Genomic DNA, 15,225 nt, shown 5'->3' on the forward strand with positions numbered 1-15,225 from the left:
AAAAAGAAGAATGGAAAGTGGCGAATTTGCGTCGATTTTACCGACCTATATAAGGCTTGCCCAAAGGATAGTTTCCCATTGCCAAGAATCGATCAGCTCGTCGAAGCGACTGCAGGCAACGAGCTGTTAACCTTTATGGACGCCTTCTCCGGTTACAACCAGATTCTAATGCACAAGGACGACCAGGAAAAAACATCGTTTATCACAGATAGAGGGACGTACTGCTACAAGGTCATGCCTTTCGGCCTTAAAAATGCGGGAGCGACGTATCAACGGTTAGTCAATAAGATGTTTGCCGAGCAACTCGGCCGGACTATGGAGGTCTACATCGACGATATGCTCGTCAAGTCACAGCACGCAAAGGATCATATCACTCATCTGCGACAATGCTTCGATACCCTCAACAAGTATGGGATGAAGCTTAATCCGGCCAAATGCACATTTGCAGTCAAATCCGGCGAATTCCTTGGGTACCTGGTAACCAGACGAGGCATCGAGGCGAACCCGAAGCAAATTAAGGCGATCATTGATCTACCACAACCAAAAAACGCCAGAGAAGTACAACGATTAACTGGACGGTTCGCTGCTCTAAACCGTTTTATATCCAGATCAACCGACAAGTGTTTACCATTTTACCAGCTTCTCAAAACAAAGGGCAAGTTCGAGTGGACCGAGGCCTGTCACAGCGCGTTCAACGAGCTAAAGAACTATTTATCGACCCCACCGATCTTAGCAAAACCGGAGCTCGGCGAAATCTTATTTCTTTATATCGCGGTCTCAGAGTCGGCCGTCAGCGGTGTACTCGTTAAAGACGATCGAGGAGAGCAACGACCCATCTTTTATATAAGCAAATCACTCGACGACGCGGAAACTCGTTACCCGACAGTCGAGAAGGTTGCCCTGGCAGTCGTCACGTCCGCAAGAAAGCTCCGACCGTATTTCCAGTCGCACACTGTCGCTGTCCTGTCCAACCAACCTTTACGATCCATACTGCACAGCCCGAATCAATCGGGCCGACTAACAAAATGGGCAATCGAACTTAGCGAGTACGACATTGAGTATCGAACTCGTCCAGCTGCAAAGTCCCAAGTACTCGCTGACTTTCTGATTGAACTACCGTTTGGGGAAGCCGAACCAACACCCACTGACCCGTCAGATGACCGGTGGACCCTACATGTGGACGGGGCATCCTCTCATCTTGGGTCAGGGATAGGGATTCGACTAACTTCGCCGACCGGAGAAATTTTGGAGCAATCCTTCCGTCTCCGATTCCAAGCAACCAACAACGTCGCCGAGTATGAAGCACTCATCGCCGGGCTTAAGCTCGCTAACGGAATGCAGATCAAACGGATACGAGCTTTTTGCGACTCTCAGCTTGTCACCAACCAGTTCAGCGGCGAGTACGACACTAAAAGTGAGCCCATGGCAGCCTACCTCGATGTCGTCAAGATTCTGTCAAAACGTTTTGACGAATTCGAGCTCATCAAAATCCCCAGAGGGGACAACGCTCCGGCCGATGCTTTGGCAGCACTCGCTTCGACATCGGATCCCGATCTGCGACGAATCATCCCGGTAGAAAGCATTGATACGCCGAGCATAAGTGAAACGCATGCCGAGACTTGTCTCGCACTCCACCAGCCCAATGAAATCAGAACCACCTATCGAACGATGAGGTCGCACCGAGGGTGCGAACCTGCGTCTGGCAGCGACGCGACAGATTGGCGAGTTGAAATCCGAGCATACCTAGCTGACGGCGACGTGCCGACAGACAAATGGGCTAAGCGGAGATTAAAGGCTAAAGCCGCCCACTACACCTTGATGAAAGATCATTTGCTTCGATGGACGGCGTCAGGAGCCCTTTTGCTTTGCATACACGGCGACGACACTGAACGCGTGATGATGGAGACACATGAAGGAGCTGGGGGAAATCACTCAGGTGGCCGAGCCTTAGCACTACGAATCAAGAAGCACGGCCATTACTGGCCAACTTTGATATCTGACTGCAAAAAGTTCGTCGCCAAGTGTGAAAAATGCCAGCGACACGCTCCCATTATTCATCAGCCGACTGAACTCCTACGAGCCAGAATAGCTCCTTACCCTTTCATGCGCTAGGCGATGTACATCATTGGCCCACTACCAACTTCCAGACAAAAGCGATATATACTCGTTCTAACCGATTATTTCACCAAATGGGTCAAGGCCGAGTCTTACGCAAATATCAAAGCTAGGGACGTCCAACTCTTCGTCTGGAAATACGTAATCTGTCGCCACGGTCTTCCATATGAAATAGTCACTGACAACGGATCGCAGTTCATCTCCCTGCAATTCGAAAATTTTTCTGCAAAATGGCGGATCAAACTAAGCAAGTCGACGCCACGATACCCACAAGGCAACGGCCAGGCGAAGCTACCAACAAAACCATACTCGATGGTCTTAAGAAAAGACTAGACGCCAAGAAGGGTGCCTGGGCCGACGAGCTTGATGGAGTACTTTGGTCCTACCGAACAACCCCCAGGACGTCCACTAACCAAACCCCATTTTCCTTAGCCTACGGGATGGAAGTGATGGCACCAGCTGAGGTCGGCAGTTCGAGCCTCCGGCGAACAATGCTCGTTCAAAATACCGCGCTCAACAGTCAGATGCTCTTGGATAGACTCGATGAGTTAGAAGAAGAACGAGACAAAGCACTCCTACGAATCCAGAACTATCAGCTCGCCGCAGCCAAGTACTACAACAAGAAAGTCCACAATCGGCATTTCGACGAAGGCGATCTCGTCCTTCGTAAGGTCTTTGAAAATACCGCCGAACCGGACGCCGGAAAAATGGGGGCTAATTGGGAAGGACCGTATATAGTGTCTAAGGTCGTCCATCCCGGCGTGTACGAACTCTTAACAATGGGCGGCAAACCAGTGCCGAGATCTTGGAATTCGATGCATCTCAAGCGCTACTACTACTGAAAATCACCAGGCGAGCTCGGCTATATCCAGCTCGTCCTTTCTATAGTTTAAATAAACATGTAAATGTGCACTACGAACGGCTTGATCCCTCCTGATCGGAGGGTACGTAGGCAGTCCCATTCTACGGGACACAGCCGCCAATAATATAAAATTTCTTTTTCAAAAGAATGAATCATCGTTTGCAAATTATTTTAGTCATTACCCTGGCCCGGTAATGACCCGACGTTCCGACGTATTATTCTAAGCCGAGTCGCAACTCGCACAAAAGGGTAAGCCGACTGTTAACGGTCGCCCCTGGTTATATTAAGCCGAGTCGCAACTCGCACTAAAGGATAAGCCGACTATTAACGGTCGCCCCCGGTTATATTAAGCCGAGTCTAACTCGCATAAAAGAGATAAGCCGACCATCACGAGTCGCACTTTTTTAAAAAAAAAAAGGCGACGTTTAAAAAATATTGGAGTCAAGTAAAAAGTAGAACTCTCAGGACTACGAAATTTGATTTATTTAAAGGGGAGGATGCAAGTCTGATGTGGGCGCCGACCCCATTACGGCACAAACCAAAAAATAAAAGGAGAGGAAAGAGCTACAACAACGGAAAACAAGTCATTCAATTCCTAGATCGGCATTGGAAGGCTCGTTAAATTCCAACCCGCCAATTGTTGTCTGCCAATAGCGGCATGACTCTTTCACATCCTTCAGCAGATCCATCGGAACAGCCATGCCTCGCCCAACCATGTCCTCGAGGTACGCACAAATCCCTTCGACGCGACTACTTTCGCTAAAATAGTGGTTTGTGCTCTCCAACTGCGTCACGTAGCGGCGAAGCACGTCGATACGATCACGACAGGCTTCGATCTCCTCTCGTTCCTCAAACGGCCTCCGACCAAGGGTATCAAGGTCGCCCTGCTCGAGTGCGGGAATTACCACTTCCGCACATAAATCTTCGCGCCGGGTGCGTTCTTCCACCAAACGATCCCATCGCCACTTCGGAAAGAAAAACCCTTCGTCGATCAGCGTTTCAAGACATTCAACAACCCCGTCAATACGACAGAAGTCGTAGTAACGTTCGAACGAACGACGGGTGGCAATGACGTAAGCCCTTAGTCGCTGAATGCGAGCATTATAATAGTTAAGTTCTGATTGAATAACCTCGTCGGATCTAACGCCGAGCTGTTCCCGCGCCCTGCGCAACCACGCCGATCTTGTCGTCACCGGCATCAGAGCAACTCTCTTCTTCCTACAAAAACAACAAACTCACCAAGATAGGATTGAAGGGAAACACAAAGGCTATTTATAGGACGGGGAGCACAAGTCCTAACAGGCGCAAGTTCCCAAAACGGAAAAGGCATTCAATGAATCCAATAAACAACGCTTCGAAAATTAAAGCATTAAATGAGACCCTCAATTAATGCCCCCAAAAGGACGAATAAAGTTTTCAAGGGAGCCGACCCCTATACACGGCGCATAAAGTACGAGGGAGCCGACCCCAAAACACGGCAAAAGAAAGATAGTACGAGGGAGCCAACCCCTCAACACGGCGACAACACTGATCACGAGACTAGGCCAGCAACCGGAGACTCGCGCCCAGGAGTGGAAGGACGAGGTAACCCTTCGGCAGAACAGTCCGGAACCTGCTCCTCGACTCCATTAGAAGGTTGGTCGGTGACTTGCGCCTCAACTCCGTCTGAAGGGCGATCGTCAACCTGCTCCTGCTCGTCCAGTTCTTCACCCCCGATCTCCCCACTCTCCGACCTTTCATCCCCACCCTCATCAGTATGACCCTCCGTATTCCCGCTGATTGGGGAAGCGATCCAAGTCGGAATTGGGGGGAGAGGCCCGGCAAAAATCTGAGACAAGTCAAAATCAGCCTCGGAGATGTCTGGCAGATCAAACTCTCCAACCTCGTCCTTCAGCTGATTCATCACGGCCACGACCTGGCCCTTAAGCTCCTCATCAAGCAAGGAAATTCGACCCTCGGCGGCGAGCGTTTCCAGCATTTGAACGTTCCCAACAGCTTGGTTGTATTCGAGGAATTTCTCCCGCGACGCTTCAACCGCTTCGGCGTGGCTTTTATGCTTCGATAGGAGCCTCTGCACACGACCGGCCACCTCGTGAAAGGCATTGATTCGCTCATGGTGCCCATATTCATCACGCCGATCCCTGAGCCTTCTCGTCTCCGAGCTAAGGGTGAGCTTCAGACCATTGCAGGAAGCTTCGGACTCCTTAAGCTTCGTCGAGAGAGAATCCCGCTCTTTGATAAGCCCACTCCGGTGATGTTCGAGTTTGGCCACAAGGTCGCTAAGCCTCTGGTTGGACCGAACTGCCTCCCCCAATTGAGCCTTGAGGCGCTCAATCCTCTCATTTGACGCCCCCGAACGTTCCATGTCTCGAACACGACATTCATAGCGGGTGGCCATACGATTAATATGCGCAATAAACTGTTAAAAAAAAAAAGAAAGATTAAAATACATTTAAGGAAGATCTGCGAAGCGAATTGATTTAACCGACGAACCTCAAAAGACGCTTGAGCAACTTCGGTGACAGCGTCGGCCTCTTTCATCCTTTCAACGGAAGGGAGACGACCTTCGCCATAATGGATCTTCCGAAACAACTCGGCACAAGACTGCGAGTCAGCTGGAAAAGGACGAGCTCCAGATGAATGAGCAAAATCCCAGCTGAAGTCGACCGGCTTTGACTTCTTCAGTGGGACAGGCGGCTCTTGTTCAGGGCCATCCTTCCTTTTCTGCGACCTTTTTGGAGGGTCGGCAATGCGACCAGGAGTTCCGTCCACCTTCCTCCTTGGAAGCGTCTCTTCAGGGCCGGTGTGGCGGTTAGGCGGGGCTTTTTTGGACGACCCTGCAGCAGGGGGATCGGAACCTCGACGAACATCCTGACGGGGAGCCGACCGAGACGGCGGCTCTGGAGCTTGGCGATAGCGAGCGGATGCATTAGGGACGTTCAAGTTCAGTTTCCCCATAGTCTCAGCTAAAAAAAAAAAAAGAAAAAAAAAATAATAAGATGGGGACAATATCAAAACAAAGCTCGCTATCAACACGGACTACCAAAAAAAATAGAAATAGTACCTCTTGGTCTTCGGTTGGATGCTAACTTCCGTGGACGATCTTTTCTACCCTCGGTTCCCGGCCAAACGAAGGGGCAACGGAGCTTAATCGCGTCTATTTCGGCTCGGAAAGAAGAAGGGTATGGAAGCAAACACCTCGGAATAACAACTGCAAATTTAAAAAAAAAAAAAAGGGGGGGGGTTAAGAAAAACCAAAGGAAGCAAGTGAAGATAACTAAGCAAGAAGGGTCGGCTACCGGGTGAAGGGTTCCACCCAGAAAACCAAGGGATCGACGGATCCTCCATAACCCCCGCGGCAACTTCCAAAAAGAAATACGAGCCTTTCCAGTTATACGTTTTACCCTTGGCACCCTCGACGAGCGTCGTCTTCTTTCCCGAGGCTACGTAATAAAGCCCGGGAGTCTTCTCCCGACTCGACGGATTCAGACACGTCAACTCTTCAAAGTGATCACAAGTAAGCTTGACCCTTGCAGCCTCGGCCATGATCGAAAGACCGACAGCATTTCGAAAGGTCGCCGGGGCAAATTGGGAAACAGCCGCCTTTCGACGAGCAAAATACGTCATCAAAAAAGACGGAAGAGGAAAGGTGAGTCCGCACTCGGTGAAGTATTTCTCTGAAAGACAAATAAAACCGGAAGGTGCATCCCAGGGACGTTGAAAGGCGTTCGGAATCAAGATCTTCGGTTTCGTGTTCAGTTTCCTGGGACGATCCGCAACAACTGTCACATCAACTTTTAATTTCCCGATACGAACTGCGTCAACTGCCGCATCAATTTTTATCGACGTCGCCGGCATATGATTGAAGAGATTCACGGTTGGCAAAGGGACATCGTCCAAATTAGGAGAAGACAAGCCATCGTTCAAAGGCTCGTCTATCAAGGAGGGAATCTTGAAAGTAAGCCCTGAGGAGCTAGGGACTGCAGATCCGGGAGCAAGACGACGCTTTATCTCTTCGAATCGAGCCGCATCCGAATCCGTCGAAGACGAGTCAGAGGGTCTTAGAGAACGAGTTCGACGGCGAACAGATCTGGTAGAGCCGCTAGATTCAGAAGTCGTCGCTCGTCGAAGGTGACTTCCGGCAGAGGGATTGGATGACGCGGATCGAGGAGAATTCATAATAAAAAAAAGCGACGACACACTAAAAGCAATATAACGACGAGATAGAAGAATGGAAAAATACCTGAACGACGGAAGCACCAAAAACACGAGAAGAAGATAACAAGATTAGAGAGGAAGCGATATTTATAGGGGGGGGAAAAGAAGAATCCAGAAACGTCATCATTGCAGCACGCGCTCAATGACGATCCAACTTCCGGATTTCACGCGCTTCAAGCACCGAACGCGACGATTCGACCCTCAACGTTGGAAACCGCACCTTCACGCGCTACTTTTCGTTTGCCCAATCAGAAAAGTAACCCTGTATCATCCCACGTGCAGTCCTTCGCCTAAAGACTACGAACTAGAGGCGAGGGGGGGGACTATTGTTAGGAGTAGATCCAACCCCAACAAAAGGACCCGGCCCAGGAAAAAGCCCATAAATATCTCTTTCGAGAGAAAAGGGTATTATGGTATTTTTCCTAGACGAACCGACACGATTCCCTATAAATACGGGCGTACGGCCTTTAGAAAAGGGGATCGGAGAAAAAGCAAGAGAATTCGTACAGCAAGTACAAAAGCCTAGCTCGTCCAAGCAAAAGACAACGGTTCTAAGCTCATAGCTCGGAGAATCGACGAGATATCAGCTCGTCTACCATCCTCGTCTATTTCTGTAACCCGTTTAAGTCGCGTTGTAGCCCGTCTTTTGTGTTTCGACATCAATATAATAGAAGAGAACTTCGACCCTCTTTGACCGAACTAAACATACTAATTGTGATCAAAAGGGACATCAACACAAAGTATGTAAAATATTGATTTAATTAAGGTTTGTCGCTGCAGTAGTCGCATAAACATGTCATACCACCATCTCCTGCCTCCCCTGAACGACATCTTCCTCCCTCGGCGGCCTTGTTCTTACGGCAGTTCCGATAACATAACGACGGATAAATCCGTGGCGCACAGTACTTGAAACCCACATTACCGCCGTATTGCTTCAGACACTCGCTATCCTGCGCGTATATCTCTGGCACTTCTGCACTTAGACATATAAAAAGGAATCAAGCAAATCTATATCACATATAATGAAACTTGCTGTGGCCACCGGAAGAAATACTCCCTGAATATATATGAAACATCTCTAACAAAAACGCAAAATTTAACAAATATGCATGCAAGATACACGGAGTTGATTAAATTACCAAAGATAATCAAGAAGAGGATGAAATAAATGGCGAAGGTAGTAACTGACTTCCTTGCTATTCCCATGATCTTCTCTCTCTTTTTCTCTCTAGTCCTCTAATCTCTTCGTTTCACTTTGGAATTAACGTATGCGTGTATATATATAGAGAAAGAGACGCATGCTCAACACTTGTTGTGGTTCTATGCTACTATTTATCTTTACTTTGGGACAAAAAAATAATATAATTATCGTTGGGTCATGAGTTGTCATCATAATCACTATCAATATATCAATATGAAAAGTAACCACTTGCCTTCCTGATATAATAGCACGAGATAGTAAAATCATGAGACCTGACGTATATTCATTGTTTCTTTTTCTATCCAATTGCATGAGAAACAAAAATTATACAAAAACCGGTCCAATTTCTGTTTTTAAAACACAACACATACTTAAGTTGGAGATCTCGAGATATTGCAATGCTCTAAACTGGATTAATCTTTTGGCTTATGAGTCTTGACCAAAAAAGTACGTGCGAGTTGTATATACTATTCATTAATGAGTTATCCATTTGAATTTTTTTTAAATAAAAATATTACAGCTAATGTCACTTTTAAAATTAAATAATTATATAAATAGATAATGTAGTGGACTTAATGTTTATCTTTTAAAAGAGTATCATAATTTATGCGTCCAAAATATAAGAACTATCACATTTGAGTATAACGTACAATAACATGTAAAAAATATTAACCACACGTCACGTTCAGAATTCAGATTTCAGATCTCTATTACAAATTAAAATCTCTAGTACACATGTTACGTTCGGAATTCGTCTTTGACTGTCTAGATTAGCCGCAAAACAATCGGAACGCTGTCCACATAGTAAACATTAAACATGTGGATGGATACCAAAACACAATTATAAGGCAACTCAAATCGCACGTACGTTTCTTTTCCTCTTAGTCAAAGTATGTATATGACAAATATAGTCGCAGAAATTAACAAAAGTCGTACTTTTCATTATTTCTTATTACAGATGTATTATCACAAGGACCATTCATATCCACTTATTATACAATACATTACTAAAACTTGTGGGAAAACATAACAAAACATTCAAACATACGACGGATGTGTATGTGTTTGTAGTCATTGTGCATCCATTAACTAAGACTTTAGATCTTAACGGGGAGTATCATCGCAATAGTCGCATAAGCACTTAACATTATTAATGCCTTCTCCCCAACGGCATCTTCCACCTTTAGCTCCTTTGTTCGCACGGCATCTTGTATAACAAAACGTCGGAAATATCCGAGGGGCACAAAACCCAAAACCAACATCACCACCGTATTCTTTCAAGCACTCGCTACACTGAGCTTCTATCTCTGGCACGTCTGTTATATATTACACAAGAACATAAAATCACATATCATGACTTTTTATTGATCGCAGAGAACTTGTAAAAGAAGCAAGTATGTCAAGAAAAGCAGAGTACGGTTTGCTTACCGGAAATTACCAAGAAGAAGATGAAAAAGACAACGAAGATGGAAACAGATTTCATGGCCTTTGCCATTTTCTCTTTCTTTATCTAACTTTGGGCTTGTTGATATGTGCTTTATAATAACACTTGTGTTGGTGCTATTTATAATTATCTTGAGGACAAAACCGCTTTGTTTGGTGATATAGAACCGGACCATACCAAAACTAAACCAGTCAGATTCTGTGTTTACTTCAAAGATATAAGTTTGAATATTTGACCTTTTCATTTTTTTGACTTCGAATCGTTCCCACCATCGTTATGAAATTTATGATATATATTGTTACCGTGACGACATCGATCACTTAAATCTTCCCACATCTTCTGCCTCTTTTAGCCGGCCACGTAATAAGAGTTTTTGAACTAATCTTCACGTTATCATAAATCATAATTGTTGTCTATTTCGATTTACGGTTGATTACGTTGTAAAAACGTGTATTCATTTGATTTAATCAAATATCTTATATCTATATCCAGTTAAAGGCTCAAGCCCAACTAAAATAATTATGATTCTTATGTACATGCGATTCATATAGGCTTTCACAGTAACCATGGGCCTGGATCATTGGCCAATTAGAATAGGTGTTTCCAGAGTACTACTACATCTAAAGTGCTCTCCTTTCTTGTATGAAGATAAGTAAATAGGTGTTTCCAGAGTACTACTACATCACAACCTTTATTCTCTGATTCATATAAGAGGAAAAACATATACACTTTGCTGACTCCACTAAACCAAAATTGTCTTTCTCCTACATGCCTTTTTATAAGCAAACTAATATTTGGAGAAATAAACAACGTTCTTTCATTGTGGAATACAAAACTGAGTGTGTAAGTCGTACCACGATACTGTAGACGTCATAAGCATGTTCCAAGGTAACCGTTGCTGCCAGCAGAACTACCTATAGGGGGAGGCAAATCACGAACCATAAACTTCACTGACTGTTTTCCCATACCATATAGTATCTCTAAGCATTCTTGTAGATCAGATTCTGTAACCATCATCACCCATTCTTCTTCATCATCCAAGTACTTCAGTTGAAAAGACCCGTCTTGCAATTTAAAACGTTTTCCAACTTCTTTGTAGAGTTGAGAACACCCTGCCGATGGCTCGAACTTGAAACGTACAGTGTCTTCTCTATAAGTGGCCTTTACGATCAGCATTGTTGATCCACTCTCACCGCCGCTATTATTGTTGTGTGATCTCATTTGGTTCCAATCTTCTACTGAAGTAGATGAGCTTCCACGCATAATTGCACCTGAGCCATTTGATGAATCTGAAATGCTGCATGACATGGATTGGTTAGGTTCAACAATACTGCCACTGCAACGGATTGTTGGATCCATTCTATCTGAAATTTCCAAAGAGCTTAAGTTGCAAACACTCTTTATTCCTTCACTGCCATTTAAGCCGGACTGCTCCACCATCCAATCCCATGGCTGACCACTAGCATTAACCTCCATGAATGATCCTGCAAAAAGTTGAAAATGGGTTACGATTCTTCTAATCCCTCCATTTACGGTTTATGGATAAAGAAGGTTATTACCTGTGCTTGCGTGGTTCATGGTAATATCCTCCTCTAACTTAACGGCATTGTCGACAAATTTAGCTTCTTGGAGCTCGAACGAGGTATCATCAGTCATTTCCTCCAGACTTTTCCTTGCATGTGTATCATTAATATGAGACAATAGACCGTTTTGGGTATCAAATTTTTGGATAAAAGGTCCAACTGCAATGAATTCGCCTGTGGCTGAGTCGTACTTTAGTCCTCCTTCTACACCTTGGACCGAGTCAAGTACTGTCTGTATTTTCCTTAGTGACCTGTTCACTTTGTTAATCTTACGAGATGGCCACCTCATGATCCCATGTTGCCTGCATATCCGTTTTAGTGTAGTTGGACAAACTGCAGAGGAAAATCCAAGTCAGGCTTAGATAGTTTGTCTAGTAACGAAATTAAAACCATGGCTAGGAAATGTTGTTGGAGAATTGTGTTCTCACCACCAAGGCTTTTTGCAGCATCCTTTAGACTCCCAGAAAAGTGTTGTTGGAGAATGCTTAAGCTCACATTTTTCTCCGTAGTGCTTTTCTTCTTCTCCAGTGTTCTGGCTTTGCTCATATCCTACGAATAAAGAAAAATATTATCAGTGCATAGTCTACCAAACTGGTCCACAATATCCACAGAAGAACCAAACTGCATACATCACATCACATACCTGCTCTAAAATGCCTTGAGATACTGTGATACCGTTATCTTTATCAGAGGACATGCCCGAAAATATGCTTCTAGTAGAGTTATATTCGGAATCTAGTGATGTTGTCTGAAAGTTCGCCAAACATGTGGTCTGCGGGAAATTAGACATCTCACCACTCTGAAATCCAGGTTTGATCACTTCTTTTTTAGTTGATACTACTTCTGAAACAGTTCTCAACGTTCGACATATTCTCTGCATCGTACCCGAAAGGCTATCTAGTAGAAGCTGTTGTTCCAAGCTTCCTTTCATACTTACAGGCAAGAATAGTTCAAGTATGTAGTCATCTTCACCAGTGTAAGTGCTCCTAAGTTTTATAGCTACAGCAGCATTCAGACCGTACTTTCGAGCATGCTGAACAAGAGGGTACTCACTGATGTCATATGCCTTCACATCAGAAGAAAAGAACGGCTGGTTGGATATGAAAGCTTTACCAACAATTCCTTCCTTTTCTCTTAGACAATGCTCCAAACATGCGTGCACAAAACCTTCCATCTCCATATCATTCACATAACAAGCTGTCTCCTCTATGCAGAGAACATAATTTTCACCTGAATTTGGTCTAGGAACCCTTACAGATTGATCCTTTCTACAAGGAATCCAGGCAAGAGCTAAGGGTAACTTGTGTGCATGAGATACTGCTCGGAGAACATCTTGTATTTCGGCTAAGGCATCTCTTTGATTTCTTGAAAGGTACTGGAAAACACAGATACATAATTATTAAGACATACAATAAAGAAAAATAATGGTTTGTAGATAGTTTTTGTCTAGTTCAGATGTTACCTGAGGACGAGGAATCGCTGTTGTCCGTAAATTTACAGCCTGAAAAAGAAAATGAAAACATAAATCTCCCAGACACTATACTATTTCATCTATCTTTTTCAACATTCTTGGTACAATACAAGTATTCAATAACTGTGTTTCGTAACCTCAGGTTGCAACCACAACAAACTGTCTCCAGAGCTCCCCGGGAAGCTTTCATTGACAAAGGCAGAGGACTCAGGAAGGTCTTAAGCCAACAAAGATTCTCATACCCTAAATCAAGCTTGCATAAGATTTAAAAAGTTGTTTTATGCACTTGCTGCTGCGAAAAACATCAAAATCTAGATTGTTCAAGATAAACCTGACACAAGTTCTCTATGTTCAATTGTTTTTGCCTACTAATGTTTGGAAGAGCCTAAAAATCAAATATTCTTTTAACCTTGATTTCTACAAGCTAACAGGTGTTGAACTTGATAAAAACAATGTTCAGAATATAAAACCACCAGACAAACTTTAGCCTGGGGAACAAACTAATGAAAAACAACAATCTAGGTGGTAGCAATAATTCACACAAACATATATATACGCAAAGAAAAAGAGAATGAGAGACAGAGAGAGTGAGAGAGAGAGAGAGAGGGAGAGAGGGAGAAAAGAGAATCAACCTGAAGAGCACGGCAAACAGAGTCCATCTCCATATCAAAATTGGGTTTCTCCTTAGATGTAACGAATTCCATGACAGCACAACAAGATGTACCAGAAGCTTCAAGGACAGGTATTGCAATGGAACCACGGACTTCATTATCAATTGCATGCTTCATGCGCAAATACTCATCAGTCTTGTAATACATAACGTTTGATGTCCATTCAGGTACTCCCGAGATAAAGACTCTGCCAGGAAGTCCCGGAAAAGAACGTTGATTTGCTTCAGCAGCAAAAGTAAATTTCCTTGACACTTCACGGTACTGAGAAAGCCTGGGGTCAAGCAAATAGGCCTGATCACAAGTACTAAGCACATACTGGTCTCCTATCTTGATAGGCGTCCAAACTTGTGCTAGAATGCCCTCTCCTGAACCTGAAGACTCCATAAATAAGCTCAATGCCTTAAGCATCTTCTCATCTAGTGAGTGGCTCAAAGACCTGGGAATAGTACAGTTGAGTACGTCAGGGAAACCAATCTTATGATTATTATTAACCCTGCGCCGTTTGCCACTTAACACATCGTTATCTATTTCAGGTACTAATGATGTTTCTTCACCAAAGTAAGAGGTTTCCAAATCATGGAAGGAACGGGTGAGACTGGTAGCCTTGGGGGAGTCAGCTGCATGAAAAGCTCCAAAAGGCATAGGTTGGGAGTTCAACAAACCATATTGGGAGAACAAGATATCAGCCGCGGAAGGGGTGTTGCACCATGCAGCAAAAGAGTCGAAATTCATAAGCTCGGAGGAAGAGTTGAGCAAATCATCAGAGATCAAACTCCTAACACCAGAACCAAACGACGTGCTGAAACCATCCATCTGTTCTGTTGGCATATCTTGATAACCAAACCCTTTTTCTCTAGAAGCAAAGGGGTCTTCCATTTTTTTCTTGATGATAGACTCAAACTCCTTAGAATATGAAAACAAGACACCAAGATGAGTTACAGAACATTACTCACAAGATCTCAAAGACAGGATCTTTCAATTTAAGAATCTTACATACACAACTTGAAAGATCCCACACAATATAAAGGAATCAAACCTCCACCAGTAACCTACAACAGAGAGAAGACGTCATCGAAATAAGTAGTAAACTTAGCTCTGAAACCAAACTTATAAAAAAGGTGAAAACTTTCAAAGAAGACAAACAGGACCGCACGAAATAAAGACAAAAAGCCCAAAATTCCACAAATGCGAAACTAGCAGCACATTCCTTAACATCTAACAACAGCAACACGTACGTCTTCACCGAATTGCAATAAATATCCAAACAAAAATCCAAAATTTTTACAAAACGCAGTTCTAGAACAATCTCAGTTCTTAAAAAAAAAGATCAAATTTGAATGCTTTCTATACCTAGAAAATCGAACTCAGAGACGGCAGAAAAGTTTTAAAAATAGTAAAAGAGAGTGGAGTTGTCTTCCCCGGAGAGTAGAGAGATATTGCCACAAGAAGAGAGCGAGAGAGAGAGTAAAAAAAGGAAACTTTGGGATTAAAGCTAAAAGTAGAAAGTTCAAATAGTTTCCATTTGCTGAAATTACGCAGCTTACTACATCAGCAAGAGTGAAATAAGGCCGCTTCCATTAATTGAAGAAGAAGAAGACTCGTAAGCAACGGAAAGATCGATTCTTTCTTTTTTGTTTGTTCTTCTTCTCTGTCTTTCCTC

The 15,225-nt window shown here is 44.0% G+C and overlaps 4 protein-coding genes across 8 annotated transcripts in view; all 4 read right to left on the bottom strand.

Annotated features, from left to right (window-relative positions):
• Window positions 1–8,504, bottom strand: part of LOC104785003 (defensin-like protein 193) — a 21,465-nt gene extending 12,961 nt beyond the window's left edge. Inside the window, exons 1-2 of one of the 2 annotated variants that reach the window (XM_010510114.2) lie at window positions 8,335–8,504; window positions 7,936–8,168 (exon numbers count right to left, since the gene is read on the bottom strand). In XM_010510114.2, the coding sequence (XP_010508416.1) occupies window positions 7,957–8,168; window positions 8,335–8,401 (279 nt within the window). In that variant the 5' untranslated portion in view covers window positions 8,402–8,504 and the 3' untranslated portion in view covers window positions 7,936–7,956. Of the gene's footprint in view, window positions 1–7,759; window positions 8,169–8,334 lie in introns of those variants that run through there. The other variant, XM_019245658.1, reaches the window with a different exon arrangement.
• On the bottom strand, window positions 3,562–7,532 carry LOC104788792. Its single transcript, XM_010514574.2, has 5 exons — window positions 6,277–7,532; window positions 6,042–6,188; window positions 5,471–5,943; window positions 4,513–5,396; window positions 3,562–4,195 (listed from the first exon to the last, which is right to left on the bottom strand). The coding sequence occupies exons 1-5, from the start codon at window positions 7,154–7,156 to the stop codon at window positions 3,562–3,564; spliced, it is 3,018 nt and encodes a 1,005-aa protein (XP_010512876.1). The 5' UTR covers window positions 7,157–7,532.
• LOC104785004 (defensin-like protein 195) lies at window positions 9,317–9,954 on the bottom strand. The gene is made up of 2 exons (XM_010510115.2): window positions 9,825–9,954; window positions 9,317–9,712 (listed from the first exon to the last, which is right to left on the bottom strand). The coding sequence occupies exons 1-2, from the start codon at window positions 9,889–9,891 to the stop codon at window positions 9,501–9,503; spliced, it is 279 nt and encodes a 92-aa protein (XP_010508417.1). The 5' UTR covers window positions 9,892–9,954; the 3' UTR covers window positions 9,317–9,500.
• On the bottom strand, window positions 10,504–15,225 carry LOC104785005 (protein NLP8-like). 4 transcript variants are annotated; one of them, XM_010510117.2, is made up of 8 exons: window positions 14,916–15,225; window positions 14,559–14,614; window positions 13,527–14,468; window positions 12,886–12,924; window positions 12,067–12,798; window positions 11,852–11,972; window positions 11,400–11,756; window positions 10,504–11,324 (listed from the first exon to the last, which is right to left on the bottom strand). In XM_010510117.2, the coding sequence occupies exons 3-8, from the start codon at window positions 14,439–14,441 to the stop codon at window positions 10,711–10,713; spliced, it is 2,778 nt and encodes a 925-aa protein (XP_010508419.1). In that variant the 5' UTR covers window positions 14,442–14,468; window positions 14,559–14,614; window positions 14,916–15,225; the 3' UTR covers window positions 10,504–10,710. The 4 variants fall into 4 exon arrangements, with proteins under 4 accessions (XP_010508419.1, XP_019101204.1, XP_010508420.1 ...); XM_019245659.1 differs by adding an exon at window positions 13,032–13,071 and having other exon boundaries at window positions 13,528–14,468; window positions 14,559–15,225; XM_010510118.2 differs by having other exon boundaries at window positions 15,110–15,218.

This window comes from Camelina sativa, chromosome 5 (genome assembly GCF_000633955.1).
Source record: "Camelina sativa cultivar DH55 chromosome 5, Cs, whole genome shotgun sequence".
Classification (NCBI taxonomy): domain Eukaryota; kingdom Viridiplantae; phylum Streptophyta; class Magnoliopsida; order Brassicales; family Brassicaceae; genus Camelina; species Camelina sativa.

What these genes read in the sequence shown, in the direction of transcription:
- LOC104788792 (XM_010514574.2), bottom strand. Translation starts at nt 7,156, where the DNA reads ATGAATTCTCCTCGATCCGCGTCATCCAATCCCTCTGCCGGAAGTCAC. An exon ending in TGGGTGGAACCCTTCACCCG is followed by an intron (nt 6,189 to 6,276) that starts GTAGCCGACCCT and finishes TTAAATTTGCAG; the next exon opens with TTGTTATTCCGAGGTGTTTG. An exon ending in ATCCAACCGAAGACCAAGAG is followed by an intron (nt 5,944 to 6,041) that starts GTACTATTTCTA and finishes TTTTTTTTTTAG; the next exon opens with CTGAGACTATGGGGAAACTG.
- LOC104785004 (XM_010510115.2), bottom strand. Translation starts at nt 9,891, where the DNA reads ATGGCAAAGGCCATGAAATCTGTTTCCATCTTCGTTGTCTTTTTCATC. An exon ending in CTTCTTCTTGGTAATTTCCG is followed by an intron (nt 9,713 to 9,824) that starts GTAAGCAAACCG and finishes AATATATAACAG; the next exon opens with ACGTGCCAGAGATAGAAGCT.
- LOC104785005 (XM_019245659.1), bottom strand. Translation starts at nt 14,441, where the DNA reads ATGGAAGACCCCTTTGCTTCTAGAGAAAAAGGGTTTGGTTATCAAGAT. An exon ending in TCTGTTTGCCGTGCTCTTCA is followed by an intron (nt 13,072 to 13,527) that starts GGTTGATTCTCT and finishes TGAAAGCTTCCC; the next exon opens with GGGGAGCTCTGGAGACAGTT. An exon ending in CTCAAGGCATTTTAGAGCAG is followed by an intron (nt 11,973 to 12,066) that starts GTATGTGATGTG and finishes CTTTATTCGTAG; the next exon opens with GATATGAGCAAAGCCAGAAC.